Raw genomic sequence first — 17974 nt, 5'->3', positions numbered from 1 at the left:
ATCAAATGCTTCAAAAAGCATACAGTGATGAACACTTAACCAGTACTCAAGTTTATGAATGGTTTAAACGATTTCAAAGTGGCCGTGAGATGCTTGAGGATGACGAAAAGCCGGGCCGTTCAAAAACTGGACTGAGCGAAGCTAACATCCAAAAAGTGCGTGATTTCATCAAAGAAAACCCAAAACCATTCATGAAATTGAGGATTCCAAAATCAACTGCGCACAACATTTTGACTGAGAGTTTGGGCCTTCATAAACTGAATTTGCAAATTGTTCGCCACAAGTTGACCGATGACCAAAAAATGTATTGAATTGAACACTGCAAGAACCTCATTAAAATCGCTCGTAAGGACTCAAACTTCCATGAAACAATCGTTACTGGTGACGAAACATGGTGTTTTCAGTATGAGCCTGAAACAAAGCCAGAGAAGCCAGAGTGCTATGTGGAGGCCACCAGAAGACGGCATCCGAAAAAAAAAGTCGCTTGGAGAAGTCAATAGTAAAGACAATGCTGATTTATTTCTACGATTCCAAGGGCATTATCCACAAACAATTCGTTTTGCATGGCCAACGGTCAATGGCGAGTTTTATCTCTAAGTTCTGAAGTGATTGATAGCGAGAATTCATCTCGTACGGCATGAATATCGTGATGCAGGCAGCTGGTCACTTTTGCACGATAATGCACCATCTCATCGTTCGAACACTGTGAGACAGTGTTCGAACGACGAACAAGAGACAGTTTTTGAGCAAAAACCAAGTTTGTGTGTTGGATCACTCGCCATATTCACCTGATTTAGCACCCTGTAACTTTTTTCTCTTCCTCCGACTTCATTTGCCAATAAAAACAAAGCAATACACCACCATTGAAAACGTTCAAGCGGCAGTAACCACGACCCTCAACAGTATCCCAAAAACCGATATAAAAAACTCATTTAAGAAATTAATTGACTGTGCCAAACGCTGTATTGAAGCTGAGGAAGAGTATATTGATTGAAATAAATTATTTGAATAATTATAATTGGCCTGTGTTTTATTTTCTATCAAAAGTTTGGTTTCTTATTGGACAGAGGGTGTATATATATAAAGCTATTGTTATACCCTGATAAGTTGGAACATAAAATATTTCATCTTGTCATTGTATAACAGAGCGAACACACAATAAGAAACATTATACCATGCCTCCGAGTATTAAAATAATGCATTGTAAATATATCAAATATTTCAAAACAAATAAGTATGCATTTTGTACCACTCACAAATTAGTTAAATAATAATGGAAGTGTAGACCTGTAGCAAAGTTTAATAGAGCATCGTGTACTAAGAGATATAGAATGTTAGCACAAGTTCAAGATGGGGGGGGGCAAAGTCCAAAGGTCACGGAGCAGCAACGCGAAGGAGCTGTTCGCCCCAAAGCAATCGCGTGCTGTCAGCGCACGTGGGATATAGCGCAGAAAGGCTGGACGCCGTGACGCGAGCCCACGTGAGTGTGTTGGGTGGACATTGCTGAATGCGAGAATCGCTGAGAAAGAAAGGTGAAAATATAAGGGTCTAGCACCCCTGAAAAAAGGTTTTTGTCCCTGGATCTCCTGGTGTTCATCTCGCGGTGTGTTGTGAGCAGGTGAAGGATGGCAGTGCCTCCATTCCGGAGGGTTTCGATAGAGGCAGCGGCGGAACTAGACGTAGTATCTCCGCAGAAGGAATAAGCCCGTCTGTCCGTAGAAAGCCAGATTGGAGCACATGGACATTTCGTCTAGGGAGAGGCAGATTCCGGAAGACCTTTGACGCGATGCAGAACCAAGGACAGATAAGTAGACTTTATTTGCATTTTGCTGATTGTGAATGAAAGATTTGTGCCACGTTGTAAAAACAGAGGAAGGAACATTAATGATATTAATTAGGGCTGAACTGCAGTGATCTAGAGAGGGTTACCATAAAATCTTGTGGTCTACTATTGTGATAGAGTTACATAATATGTTCTAGGAGGTTAAGAATATGTTTAAAGTAAGGAGTTGCTATCAATGAAGGGATTGTAAAAGATATAAATGCTATCGTGTGTGGTTTGATTGAACTACTAACAAAATGTAGAGAGTTATTGTGATAATCATGCATGATTAAGGTATTTAAGGGTAAAAAAATAAGAAATCTTACTTCAGAGATTTACAGTTTAATCAGTTTGAGTATACTTATATTATTGTAATGTTCTAATTCTATCTTGACTATCAGGAACTCCCTCAAAGTGGGAATTAAGCTTATTGTATTGTATGTACACATTTATGATATCTAATAAACCTTGCTTTTGTACCCAACTAAGACTATCTGTGATTTCTGGAATCCGATGCACCACTTATAAAAGAGTACTACGAACCTAGGCGGGAGATTACAATAAGTATAGATTTTGGCCACGTCTGCAAAATTACAAGGGATCATTTAAGTACTGTCTTGAGATCACCTTTTGATTGATAATACTGTCTAATCTAAAAGCACTAAGTGGCGCAGTAAAATATAAATTTCTTAGTGTTTTACGAGGGGTTGATCTCAGACAATCTGATACTCTGGTGTTCGCTCGATCTTGAGGCAATTCCTTTATCACCTGGATGTACCATGTGATACCTGAATGAGAGTTTAACGGGGATTTGACCCAAAGACTAAAGGATAGATATATGAGTAGAAAGTATGACACCAACACTATAAAATTTCAAAAATATCTGATTCATGATGCACACCCAAAACTCTGGACAAGAGTAAATTATTAAACATTTTCACAAAACAAACACATGTAATAACTACAGTAATAAGTTTTAATAAGTAAATATTTCATCCTAAGTATCTTAGGACAGTGGTGGCGAACCTTTTTATGTTCACGTGCCAAAAGTTTACAAATCTAGTTGCTGATGTGCCGGCGCATGGCAAAAATTTACAAATCAAGTTGCTGACGTGCTGGTTAACATTAATTAATACAAAATAAATTGCAGAATTTTACTGAGACAAGTTTAAAAATTAACATAGAATTTCATAAAAATGAACTCATAATTTGACATACACATTGTCGTATACAAACCAATAACCTATTATCAGTTTATTAATTTATCAATATCGATAAATCAATTTATTAATCAGATTTTTGCTGTTGTACATTAGATGCCAAATGCTTTATATCAGGTTCATATTTTGTCACTTTTAGTAATACACGCACGGAACTAGATTCATCAGTCATTCTATTTCTTAAACGGTCTTGTTTAAAATTCATTTCAGAAAATAATGACTCAAGCATATGTAGAGGAGAAAATTGATAGCATAGCCATCGCTAGTTTTTTTAAACAACAAAAGGTTTCAGGAATGCCATTCCAAGTTCTCAATATTACCTCTTCTGCATTCTTTTTAATTGCGTCCAATAATCAATTATTTTCCATTAATTCCAAGTCATCTCTCAAATCGACAAACTTTTGTTTCCATACAGAACTAGATTGAAAATCGATTAACTGCATTTCTATATCTTCCAAATCTCTAAATTGATTTTATCTGCTAATGTTGTGTCTGGATGCAAAATAAATTTTGATGTCTCTGCAAATTGCCTGAACTGTATAAATCTTGAAGAAAATTCGTTGATTATCGACTGAATAACTGTAGAAAATTCTTTTGTCAATTTAATTTGATCTGTTTTCATGGGATTCTAGATCTGCAAAGAATTTTTTTGTATTTGGAAAATATCGGAAGGTATTGGAAATAACGTCATGATTAAAAATTGGTAATTTGGCTTTGAATGCTTTGATTAAATCAAACATGACAATAACTGTCTTGTTAACACCTTGCAGTTTAACGCTTAATTCATTTAAATGTAAACACAATTCAGTAAAAAATATTAATTTCGAAAACTATCCAATGTTCATTAATTGATTGTATTTTTCAATAATTTTCTCATTATGACTTCATCTAAACACTCAACAAATCTTTGAAGAACTTTTCCACGACTTAACCATCAGACGTTGTTGTACATAAGTAAATCATTGTACACCGAGTTTACCTCACTTAATAATTCTATAAATTTGTTTATTTAAAGAGTGTGGCGACATAAAATTGACCAATTTTGTTACAATGCTCAATATCTTCCAGTGGCTTGAAACTAGCCTTTGCGCATAAAACCTGCTGATGTGCAAGACAATGAAAACCCAGAATTGAATGTTCAATACGTTTGGTAAATAAACTGACGAACCCATTTTCCTCTCCAGTCATACTGCGAGCACCATCAATAGTTACTGATACAATTTTGGAGGGATCTATATCTCTTTCAGCAAGTGCATTTACAAATGCATTGCAAATATCTATTCCTTTTGTTGTTGTTGTTGCTAATGATGTTAAACTTATCAATTCTTCTTTGATGTTATTCCCAACACAATAACGAATAAAAATTGCTCAGCGAGCTGATCCAGTTATGTCAGTACTCTCATCAAGACAAAAGAGAAATTAAACCAGAAGATTTTGTATCTATTTTTTGCTGATGAGTTATATTTTTAGCCATTTCTATGATTCTATCTTTCACCTTGTTTCTAGCCAAAGGCATATCTTTTATTCTTTGAATAATTTTTTCCTTGTTTTCAAAATCTTCAAAGAGAACTGGTGCGCATTTTAACCATGCTTCTTTTATATATTCCCCATCACTAAAAGGTTTCCCGTGTTTGGCAATTACATTTGAGGCAAAAAAACTAGCAGCAGTTATATTTGAACGACTGCCGATAAATTTCATTAGGGTTGTTGACTGGATATTCCTATTTTTAATTGCCTGAGCAATAAATTCTTTCTGTTCTTCCTTGCTTTTTCAAGGAGCGATTTATGGTTTGTCTCATAATGCCGTTTTACTGAAGACGTTCTGCACACAACTGTTCCAGAACATAAAACGCATATTGCTTTATTGTCTTTATTAATCATGCCATACTCTTCAGTCCACCAGCTTTGGAACTCTCTGCTGCTTGACTGTGATAATTTTCGTTTTTTTATTTTCACCAGCCATGTTCAGTAGAACTGTAACAAAATAATTCACAACTTAAATCAAATGCATTTTTTATAGTTTCAAAAAATCAATATTTTATTATATGCCTAAATTAAATTATCTTTATAATTCCCATTGACAGTAGCAAAAACAAAACAGTGCACATACGCAACAATAATGCACTTGCCGCTGCTTATTTCTGCCTACTGGTGGATGTGCGGTGCGAAATGCATAATGAATGCAAGTGCGATTAGAAAAGGGAAAAGTCAGGGATTCCTAAGGATCAGTCGTTCTCAATTCTTCTTCTATAAGACTGTATTTTTATTTATTCTTACTGTATTAGAGGTCCCAGTCCCAACAAACTTACCTGTAAATACCGTTCCCATTTTTTTTAAAGTTCATACATTAAACTAACATAAGTATTAATATTATATAAATTAAGTGGATATTAAATCCAACATTATTTCAAAGTCGACTACAGTAACTATAGAATTTTCGTGGGAAATTTGACCAATGAACTTACGGGAATACACTCGCTGCCATACAACCAGTTGCTCTAGCGGCGCCCAACTTGTAGTATGGCAGCGAATGTATTTCCATAAGATAAAATAAAAAAAAACCACACGCCCTCCCCAACAGCCATTATATACTGTAGATGCAAGAAAAAAAAAAGTTTTATTGTATCCCTGAATAAGGTACAGAGGCTTTTGCAGTCTGTGTAATATATTTCTCAACAAATAGTGCAATTAGAGACAGCTGGAATAAAAATGGTGCTAACTAATGAATCACATGTTCCCTCTCACAGAAACTGCCCTGTATAGGCAAGCAAACCATATGTTGGACCGAAAACACAGTATCTAACTAAAATTATTGTCCAATTTTTCAATTACATGAAGTAAGTGTTTGTTTGATTGCATTTGAAATTCTCGATGTCATCATGACAGATCACAAAGGCTAACTTCAAATAAAATTCTACCACGAATTGAAACATGCCATATAATGCGTGTGCGAGTTCGTCTGCCAGCTCAAATAAGCAGCAATAAAATTCAGCCAAGGGTTGAAACTTTGTGTGAGTTGAGCCCGCTGGTAATGAGAAGTTCTGTCAGAACGATAAACGATACCCTGTCATGAATGTCTTAAAACTAAGAAATATATAGTGAATGTTGTTATGACAGTTTCAGATGTTATGGAATTCGGTTGAAGAGAATGAGCATTTCAACTAAAAATTTGTCGGTTCCATTTGTTGCATGATCTTTTGTTAATACCGCACCAATCAAATTCATGTCTTCGTAGCTGCTCTCTCCTGTAAAACAAAATTTAACTTGTACGTATTGTAACAATTAAAAAAAAAAAAGTGGAATAATTTATAAGCGTATAAAAGGATATCATATGTACATTGTTGACGTGCCAGCAAAATTCTCGGGCGTGCCACAGGTTCGCCACCACTGTCTTAGGACATCGTCAGTACAGTTAATTCAAACAGTATTGTTTGAATACTGTTTGAATAACTGTACTGATGATGTCCTAAGATACTTAGGATGAAATATTTACTTATTAAAACTTATTACTGTGATTATTACGTGTGTTTGTTTAGTCATGAATTCTCCACAGGTTTCATTGTACAATAAATATTAAGATTTTTAAGTTTGACTCTGAAAAAAAAAAACTACAAAGACTGCTATAAGATAATCATGATGACGTTAATTAACTTAAAGTTGCTGGAAGTTATTGGGGCTAAATGAATTAGTTGAAACTGAGATTATGTATATTTTATGTCCAATTACACTTGCAGCTGAATAAAATTATGCAACTCCTTATATATGTCTGCATGGTTTGGCTGTGCGCTTCGCAACCATATGCCTGGGGAAGGAGTGTCCTAGGTTCGATTCCTGTCGGTGTCATGAGGAGCTGAAGGATCTTCCTCAGCCATAACCAAGTTAGCTGGTCTTGGGTGTGGACTGTAGGGTTTTTTCCCCAGTTTATCTTGGGGTTTTTCATCGTGCAAAGCAGGCAAACCGGTCTTGAGAACTCAACATTACAGACATAGGACACACACTGGGGCATAGGGCTTGACCACCTTATCCTGTGAACGGTTTGAGGTCTGATGATTAAATAACCCTCGACACCGCAAGATAAAAGAGGGAAAAGGAAGATGAGATGAGAACTTCTTTATATATACACACACACACACACACACACACACACACATACATATAAAAATAAAATTTTGGGAACTTATAAATGTAGAGTATGTTATGAATTTTGAAAACTTCCATACACGGCACTGATCACTAAAACAATCTGCTTTTTTTTTTTTTTTTTTTTTGTATAGTGTGAGAATTTAGAACTATTATGTGTAGGAGATAAAAACAAAACTTTCTATACAACTACAAAGCTTTACACAAATAGTTAGCAGAACTACTCATCATGCTAACCTATGAACTGCTCTCTGATCATCAATTGCTCATTATTCTTACTGCATTCTGTTGCACAATAGAGCTTCATTACTGACTGATTGGAATAATTGTCTCCCTTTCCTGATAATTTCAACGTTAACACTTCCAGTTATTTTTATTACCCTGGGAAAACAATGACTATATGACATCATCAGATATTTCTTCTGCTATGTGCATAAATACAAACATTTTCCTCCAAACAGCAGATCAAGAGAGACAAGTGCTTCAGATGAACTGGAATATTCATAATAAATGGCCCCACATGTCCACAAAATTCAAATAAGTTTAAAAAATTATTTCAGCAGAGATTATTTGAACACAAAAATGTAATCGCAAATACTAAAGCACAGCAAAGATACCATTTTTAAACTGCACGAGATAATTAAAGCTTAGCAGTGAAAAGGTTAAGGATCAAAGGATGGCCTGGTGCATTATCCCAAAATAGCAAAACTTTGAAAGGAAAATCATTGCAGCACATTTTTCAAGCAGAGGAACAAAGAGATGAGCAAAGCCATTCTTTACAAGTCAATGCAGTCATCCAAGCTCTAAAATTCCATGTCCAAATTACTAGAAGAATTGCGATATTCAGATTCTCAGCATGACAGATCAACAAGTGCTTCAATTTGTAATAATCTGCTGTATTTGTACCAAAAAATATCATTCAGTTCTTTGATGCTTTGAAGTCAGGCATTGATTTTTTGTCTTTTGAAATGTAAGTTCCTCAAAGTATCCATTTAAAAAAAAAAAATTCTTACTGCATTCTGTTGCACAATAGAGCTTCATTACTGACTGATTGGAATAATTGTCTCCCTTTCCTGATAATTTCAACGTTAACACTTCCAGTTATTTTTATTACCCTGGGAAAACAATGACTATATGACATCATCAGATATTTCTTCTGCTATGTGCATAAATACAAACATTTTCCTCCAAACAGCAGATCAAGAGAGACAAGTGCTTCAGATGAATTGGAATATTCATAATAAATGGCCCCACATGTCCACAAAATTCAAATAAGTTTAAAAAATTATTTCAGCAGAGATTATTTGAACACAAAAATGTAATCGCAAATACTAAAGCACAGCAAAGATACCATTTTTAAACTGCACGAGATAATTAAAGCTTAGCAGTGAAAAGGTTAAGGATCAAAGGATGGCCTGGTGCATTATCCCAAAATAGCAAAACTTTGAAAGGAAAATCATTGCAGCACATTTTTCAAGCAGAGGAACAAAGAGATGAGCAAAGCCATTCTTTACAAGTCAATGCAGTCATCCAAGCTCTAAAATTCCATGTCCAAATTACTAGAAGAATTGCGATATTCAGATTCTCAGCATGACAGATCAACAAGTGCTTCAATTTGTAATAATCTGCTGTATTTGTACCAAAAAATATCATTCAGTTCTTTGATGCTTTGAAGTCAGGCATTGATTTTTTGTCTTTTGAAATGCAAGTTCCTCAAAGTATCCATTTAAAAAAAAAAAAAAAAAAAATTCTGTTTTGCAAAAATTAAGTCATGAACAGCAGCCGTTCTCCTCAATAATTTCAGACTAATAGTAGTTGAATGCCCCTGAAGGCATAAAAATAGTTTCAACTGCTAGCTGTAGTCCAATTCCTCTCAATGATGTTCCACACTAGGCCTCGCCATGTAGTCCTGTTGTTTGCCCTTCTGGCAGCCTCAACTCTCTGAAGATCAGTCACTCCACACACACGCCATCCATCCATCCATCCATCCATCTCATTGATGGTCTACCCCTGCCTCTTTTTCCAGGAACTTTACCTTCTATTACTGTTCTGAGAAGTCCTCCTTCCATCCTTTCTATGTGTCCAAAATATTTTAATTTTCTTTTGTCAATATCCTTAAGGAGCCTTAAAGTTCTACTAATCTTTTCTAACACCCATTCATTTGTACGCCTTTCAGTGTATGATATCCTCAACAGCCTTCTGTAACACTACATCTCAAAAGCAGATATCCGTTTCTTATCTGACTTCTTTAGGTTATTTGAGATTTGGGTACAGCAATTTTTTTTTTAATGCAAATCTGCATACAATATCTTGTACAAAAACATAGCTATTGGATAAAAAATAAACTATGGTGATTTGATTATTAGGAATCATTCAAACTAATTAAAATATTTTATTCCAGGTTGTATAGCATCAGCAACTTTCTGTTGAAGGATACATATCTTGTTCGAATGACTTCTGTAGCTTGGCATAACATACGATCATAATAAAATACAGTAACAAAATTTATACCAGTTATAAATGAGGGGGGGGGGATGAAGTGAGGATGTAATGTATTTGCTTTCCCTTCCTCAATTTCTATTTCTTCACTCTACCAATAGTTATTCTTTACAGATTGTCCATTTGTATTTCTCTATGTTGTTTACTTTATAGCTTAGTGTTACTGAATTTGGGTTAATCTTGCACTGATGAATTATAATTCTAAAAATATTTCTCTTCTAATTATAATTACTAAAATGTTAAACAATGGATCACTAATCTGCTCAGTCACAAAACTATTATATTAATATTCCAATAATAATTAAAATAGTACCAATTACCTTATATCAACTTTTTCTTCAAGTATCTTTTTCAGAATAGCCTCCTCTTCTTCCTTTATCATTTCCTAAATATTAAGTACAATATGCATTAAATGCTAATTTTTGTATAAAAAATTAAATTAAAAAAAAAAAATTAAGTGTTATATAAATCCATTCCTTTTATTAACATAATCAGGAAATGAAAAATAAAGCAGACTTCTTAACAAGAAAATGCTTCTGTCACAGTACAGATATCAGTTAACATAACATTAATATTTTGTTAAATGATATCTATAATAATAATAATAATAATAATAATAATAATAAAAAAAAAAAAACCTGTTAGTGCCATAACTATGTTCAAATCTCTGAAGAACTTTTTGCTCATACTGAAAAATCCCTTAGAAGCCTTCAGTTAACCTACCTTAGCTCTGGAAAAATTGTACAGGGAACAGAAGCAAATCTTATTTCTTCTGAATTTAAAAAAATCCGCAGATTTAATATATTTGCATATACACAGTGTGCCCATTAAGTAATGAGACCATTATATCAAATGAAACAACTATATTTGGAATTGTCAATTACACAGATTCAAACTAATCTCCCTCCAACTCCACACATCATTTACATCTGTCATACAGGTGTTCGAAGGCACAGTGGAAGTCCTGAATGGGGACCTCCTTCAGTGATTGGATCACACCATGTTGGATGTCCACAATTTTGCTGAAGTGCTCCCCTTTCAAAAGGCACACTTCATTTTTGGGAAGATCCCTATGTGAAGCTTACCATCCAAGAGAAGTTACAAGCTTGAAAGATGCTGATTGCAGTATTCCAAATGAAGTGAGGTAAGTTTATATCCTGCTGTTATTGTTGATAGTGATGTTTTCTCTCTAGTGCAGAGGACACCAGAGCATACAGAGGATTTGAAATTGAAAGTGATTACCATTTAGTCTTGAGCAGGATAAAATACTGCTTCACAGGCAGCACACAGTGCACGGGCGCATTGTCATGCAACAGAAACCAATTGTTGTGGAACAGTTCTTACCTGACACGCCGGATTACTCCTAAATAATACTGAATGTTCACGGAGGTGTCTCAGGAACAAATTCACAGTGGATAATTCCAGCAGCATTGAAAAAAATAATGACTGTCTTGACACGTAATTTTTGCAACCTGACTTTCTTCTGCCAGGGAGAAGGCATTTCATGCCATTCCATGCTCTGGAGCTCGTTTACGGATTAAACTGAAAACACCAACTTTCATCACCGGTAACAATTCTTTGCAACACAGCACAATCTTGATCAACTGCATGGATGAAATTTTGACAACATGCAACCCAGTGCTCTCTCCGTTCATGTGTCAGCGTGTACAGCACAAACTTCGAAGAAATCTTCTTCTTGTGTATATCGCTTTCTAAGATTAATCTGGCCATTTCCTTACTGACACCAAGCTATACAGCGAGTAGCCTGCAGTTATTCACTTGTGATAGGCAACAATTTCCCTAGCTTTCACCACATTTTCATTTGTCCATGCAGAAACTGGCTGTCTACAGCATGGTTCATCCTCCAGGGACTTGCTCCCCTCTTTAAATGTTGAAAACAAGCAGAACACCTTTGCATAGCTTAGACAGTCATTGCTGTGAACTTTTTTTTTTTTAGGTCTTGGTACATTTCTGTAGCAGCTTTTCCTAATTTACAGTAAAATTTTATGACAGCTCTTTGCTCAATGACAACTTCTGACATGTTCCACTCACACACTCTTACTTCAATGGTTGCTACACGAAAACTGCTGCAATTACAACACACTAGCAATCAAAACTATAAACATGTTTGTTATTTTTATTCAAAGGTCTGCCCTGTAAAAAAATCAATCTCATTACTTAACAGGCACATGTATATAGATGGAAGATGTGAAACTTGAAAATCTTTAAGCAAAGGCTATAGAAGTATAGGTTTTTCTTTTTTTTTTAAATGATATCAAACTGTAAAATTTTTATACCTCTTATCTTTATTTTCTTTTATACTTTTAAATCTTAAATATTGCTCAACTCTTTTATAGTAAAACTTTATTCTCTTTACTTAATACTTTCATTTTGTCGAGTCTTAATTCTTAATTGCACTGTATCTGTGCCCTTAGTAAAATCCTCTATAATACAATCTTTCTCTAGTAAAACTTTAATCTCTTAACTTCAATATCTCTCTTGGCCGATCTTTGCATATAAGAACGATGCTAGTGGTTTGGGGGACAAAGGGAATACTAATAGTTAATGCCAATTCCTTTGTCTCCACACTGGTTCTAATTCCTTTTTCAGATTCAGGGAAAATTTATTTTTTACTGCACCACCCCGAATCCTAGATTATCAATGAGTGTAGAACCAAGGAACCAGAACACAGTTTAGCACACAATCTAAAGTTACTATAATTCATGTTTGCAGTCGCAGCCTCTCTATAAACTAATCTCCCGCTGTGGTCCATATTTTATGAGCAAGTGCAATAGAGAAGAAAATCAGGCAAGTCATCAGTTAAACAAAAAGAACAAAACATTTAATTCAATTGAAACATATTACACATCATGAATACACACTGATTAAGTAATCTGCAATTGCTAATGAATGAGCACTAATTACTCAGATTCTCTATATCTATCTTAGCATGCATGACAAAGAACTTCATTAATGATTTACAACTGATACTTGAAAGAAGACACTTATTCATCAATACTAAAGACATTTGTTAACTGAATTACTAAATTAGCTTCATGTACTCTCATACAATTTCTCTCACAAAATCCTCATAACTTATTCAATCATTAAAAGAGACAATTCCTAGGCTCCAAGTGCTCTCGCACTATTTCTTTCACAAAATACTCAAACTTCTCATAACTTACTCTATCATTAAAAGAAACAATCTCTAGAGTCCTTCCTAAAATTTACAGATATCTTTCTAATACACATTTACATATAAAAAACATAGACTGTACATTACCAATTGCTGGGGAACTATCTGGCCACCTTACATACCTTGTCTAAACAATTACTTTCGATTCCACATTCCTTCTGAGGCATTATTCAAGGGTTCAAGTTACACTGATTTCTGCCGTCGAAAATAGGTAGACGTTGTTCTCTGGTGAACTGGCTCAACATCATGACGATATCTCCGTAAGCATCGGTGATTATCTTCTGCTGGGTTGGTTGCCGACTGGTAAATTTTCAGGAAATCCACGGCAAAGTTCCTCAGTCATTGTCTCGAATCTGCGGGGAAGCCACGAGGTGGCTCCACACACATCAGCAAGACCACAAGAGATCCAGAGCGTAAGCGAGCATAAGCATAAGAGAGCTTTTCTGGCGCTGCACGACTTTTAATTAAATTGCGCACCACTCGTTCACTATACGTCATCGATTACTCCTCCTATTTTTCAGCGTCACCTCATGTCACCCAGTACTGAGCGCCACACACGGAATTCTTAGCGTACTCTTCCGAGCGTATGAGTGTGTGTGTGTGGGGGGGGGGGGTTACATAAGCAAGTAGTTTACTTGCTTACGAAAAGAGTGCACCTGTACTCTTTGTTGCAGGTGTTTTAATTCTGGCCACTTTTATTTAATCGGATTATCTCTTTCTCCCAGCAATTTATAAGTACTTACACTTAAGCAGTAAGGTTTAAGCAATTTAGCAATTCACAATACTTTACATTATAACATAAATAAATGAAAGATTCTCAGTTTAGTAATATTGTTGTAATTTACAAGAGTTTAGTATATTCTGATATATCAATAATTGATTCAAAATGTAATCCCATGTTAAGTCTGAAGGAAACGTAAATTAATTTAATTTTTGTTTCATTCAGAACTTAACAAAGGCTTTCTCCCTCAACAAAAAAAATTTCGTAAGAATTTTTTTTTTCTTTGTTGTCGCGGGTCATTCCCTTGTATGCTCTGGGGGGGGGGGGGGATTCACTTCTTCTTTGGTCTGAGGTCGTACCTTGTTTGAACAAATTTTTCTGCACCTAATCCTTCTCGGTCTGTTATAGAAACTTCTAGATCTATTAATTATTTCAATAAAGTTTACTCTGATGGTTCTTGGACAATTCTGCCCTAAATTTTCTTCTGTATTAACTTGGTCTTTTGCTATTTCAACGCTCGAAATTTGATACGTTTCAGGTAGACAGTTTACTACTGAGATTGAAGCATTTTGAGATCCAATCTGATTATTTTCTACAACTTCACATCCTTCATCTGTCTGCATGAGATTACCTTTATTCTGCATTCTTTCTTCATATGATTTCTCATTCCTATTCCTATTTTTAACTTCATGATTCTCTCCACTAAATCATTTCCTTCCCATGAGAAATATTTCATTTCAAGAGACATTACATGAAAACTTGTACTTCTCTAGAAAGTTAGTTCCTAAAATTACCTGAACCTGTGAGCGAGATGTCTTAGGGAGGACTAGCAATTCTTGCCAAACACATATTAAACTCAGGTAGGTATATTTTTACTCTAACTTTCTTGTTCGCATAAACATAGGACGTCGATATCCTGATTGGTTTCCTCAGATTAGAAATGCCACGCCATATACGAGATTTTATTTCTTGAAAATATTTCCTGAAATGACAGAGGCCTGGGAACCAGTATCTAATAACACGTTACAATGCGATCCTTGTATCTTACCCTTAATTTTCCTTTTTGATTCTCTCTCTTTTGTATAGCCTTTATTTCTTCTCTTACTATTACAGGGCACCTGCCCGAAATTTGATTCTTTGTTGTTTTTCCAGGAGAGCCCTCTACCAGAAAAACAGTACCTTATTCACTTCTTCCCTACTAATCTGATTCTTCTCTGTTGTAAGGCTCTCATTACAATCAGACCCTAGATTAAAATCAATGGACTTCTGTCTGTCATTACTCCCTTGATTTCTAGATGCTCCTTTTCCCCTTTTATGCTCTTTTTCTGACTTATTTTCCGAATTACTATTTTCCTTAATTACATTAATATGGCCTAATTTGGATGCAGGACAAATGTCGCCAAGCATTTGTTCTTTCTCTCTCATAGCATAGTAGCAATCCTCTAGGTTTGTCACCTTTTCTTATATGCGGTTTCTCTTAATTCAGGCTTTAATCCTTGCTTAAACTGGAGGAAACTGCCAAGTCTAGGTGAGATCTATCCTCGCTAGAAATACTGAGACTGTTGGCTAGGGTTAGCAGACGATTATAATAGTCTGTTATGCTTTCCCTATCCTTTGGAGCACTTCCTTGTAGTTTCCAAAGGTTGGGTCCAATGCTCCTTAGTTTCGAGAATTGAGAGATTAATGTTTCTTTAAACTTAGTATAGTTTAAAGTTTCCTTTAGAATCAGGGAGGAATATAGGAAGTTCTTTGCTTTTCCCACTAACTTACTCCTAAATAAAATTAGCAACTGAAAATCAGACCAATTTGCTAATTTTCTTAGTTTCTCTATATAGGAGAAAAAGGCTAAAACATCGTCAATTTCCTCTCCAGAGAATTGCGGGAATACCTGTTGTGGATTCACCGTTCTGAAAAATTCGGTATCTTCCATACTAGTACTTGATGATAGGGCCATATTGATATACCAGTTACAATTTTCACAAATCTAAACTTCAAAATTTCTTAATGTTAGGCTTACCTGATTCACTTTATAACTTGCTCACTTTGATTTATTTAATTTTATATACTCAGATCTATAAATCAAATCCTGTCGTCTGCACCATTGTAAAATTTATTTCCTATGTCTAAATAAATCCTATCACTGCACCTTTGTAAAATTTTTATATTCTTATTTTTCTTTAAGTATTGTATTCTTAATTCTTTAATTTCCTAATGCACTTGTAAAATCCTTTGTACAATCTTTCTCTAGTAAAACCTTAATTCTCTTAACTTCAATATTTCTCTTGGCTGATCTTTACACATAACAACGATGCTAGTGGTTTGTGGAGACAAAAGAATTGGCATTAACCATTAGTATTCCCTTTGTCCCCCAAACCACTAGCATCGTTCTTATGTGTGAAGATCGGCCAAGAGAAATATTGAAGTTAAGAGAATTAAGGTTTTACTAGAAAGATTGTACAAAGGATTTTACAAGTGCATTTAAGATTTAAGAATTAGGAAATTAAAGAATTAAGAATACAATACTTAGAGAAAAATAAGAATATAAATTTTACAAAACCACTGAAATAGAGAGCCAAGAGGCGTCACTTTGGCGATGCAAAATTAAGTGGATATTGAATCCCACATTATTTCAAAGCTGAATAGAGAAACTATAAAAGTTAAGATAAAAAGCCAAACGGCTATTTTTTCTGGCGAAGTTAATTAAATTAAGGGGTAAAAATCCCTTATTATTTTACAGCCAGTATACGAAACTCAGATTGAAAACTACGATCTAAGAGTTTCATGCTGAAGAACTATCGGCGAATCCAAGCGTAAATGAACATCTGGTAGTACAACACCAAGGCAACTCGAAGCAAAGGTGGAGCAAGTTCCCTCACTATCCTTGATATTTTCTCATAATGTAAAACACAGCTCCTAGGAGATGTAATACTGCCTTACATTATGAGGAGAGGTCACTACCCAGACTGGTTTCAACCTTTTTTGAGGTCTCATCAATGAGTAGGTAGACCTGGATGATATCAAGGTTTAAGTGAAAAGAACTTACATACCTTCACTATACGAATACCAGAAAGGTGTGCCCATATATTATATATTATAACTAAGATAAAAAACCAAACGGCTACTTTTTCTGGTGAAGTTAATTAAATTAAGAGGATAAAAAACCCTTATTATTTTACAGCCAGTATATGAAACTCTGAGATCGAAAACTACAATCAAAGAGTTTCATGGCAAAGAACTATCAGCGAATCCAAGCGTAAGTGAACAAAGGGGAGCTTGCTCCACCTTTGCTTCAACTTGCCTTGGTGTTTGGTGTTGTACTACCAGATGTTCACTTACGCTTGGATTCGCCGATAGTTCTTCGGCATGAAACTCTTAGATCGTAGTTTTCTATCTCAGAGTTTCGTATACTGGTTGTAAAATAAGGGATATTTATCCCCGTAATTTAATTAACTTTGCCAGAAAAAATAGCAGTTTGGCATTTTATCTTAGTTATAATATATAATATATGGGCACACCTTTCTGGCATTCGTATAGTGAAGGTATGCAAGTTCTTTTCACTTAAACTTTGATATCATCCAGGTCTACCTACTCACTGATGAGACCTCAAAAAAGGTTGAAACTGGTCTGGGTAGTGACCTCTCCTCATAATGTAAGGCAGTATTATATCTCCTAGGAGCTGTGTTTTACATTATGAGAAAATATCAAGGATAGTGAGGGATCTTGCTCCACCTTTGCTTCGAGTTGCCTTGGTGTTGTACTACCAGGTGTTCACTTATGCTTGGATTCGCTGATAGTTCTTCGGCATGAAACTCTTAGATCATAGTTTTCGATCTCAGAGTTTCATATACTGGCTGTAAAATAATAAGGGATTTTTATTCCGTTAATTTAAACTATAAAAGTTTCGGCGGATCCAAGTGTAACCAAACCTTTCATAACAAGAGCAACTCGTAGTAAAGGTGGAGTAAGATCTGATCACTATCCTTAGTATTTCTCATAATTTGAAATAATTGGCTTTGAAATGATGTGGGACTCAATATCCACTTAATTTGAATAATTTTGCATCACCAAAGTGAAGCCTTTGGGCTCTCTATTTCAGTGATTCTTGGTGCCTTTTGTGATGTGACACCTCTTGGCAATTCTTATGGTAAAGTATAACCTCTGCATCACTACAACCTGGGTATTTACATTCTGGGTCTGTCTACTCACTGATGAGACCTCAACTAAGGTCGAAACCAGTCTTGGTAGTGACCCCCCCCCTCACCAATAATGTATAACATCATACATGTCCGCTAGGAGATGTGTTTTACATTATGGGAAATACTAAGGATTGTGATCAGAGCTTACTCCACCTTTACTATGAGTTGCCCATGTCGTGA

The 17974-nt window shown here is 35.2% G+C and overlaps 1 protein-coding gene across 2 annotated transcripts in view; it reads right to left on the bottom strand.

The window, feature by feature from the left end:
- LOC150100754 (dnaJ homolog subfamily C member 25 homolog) overlaps positions 1 to 17974 on the bottom strand; it is a 167268-nt gene that overhangs the window by 28928 nt on the left and 120366 nt on the right. For both annotated transcript variants that reach the window (XM_090401691.1, XM_090401692.1), the window contains one exon: positions 10002 to 10066. In XM_090401691.1, coding sequence (XP_090257817.1) covers positions 10002 to 10066 — 65 coding nt within the window. The remainder of the gene's footprint in view (positions 1 to 10001; positions 10067 to 17974) is intronic.

This window comes from Typopeltis vanoorti, chromosome 12 (assembly GCF_054136105.1).
Source record: "Typopeltis vanoorti isolate ZY-2024b chromosome 12, IOZ_Tvanoo_1.0, whole genome shotgun sequence".
In the NCBI taxonomy this organism is placed as follows: Eukaryota; Metazoa; Arthropoda; class Arachnida; order Uropygi; family Thelyphonidae; genus Typopeltis; species Typopeltis vanoorti.
The sequence above is the reverse complement of the archived record's forward strand: the minus strand, read 5'-3'. Positions and strand labels throughout refer to the sequence as shown.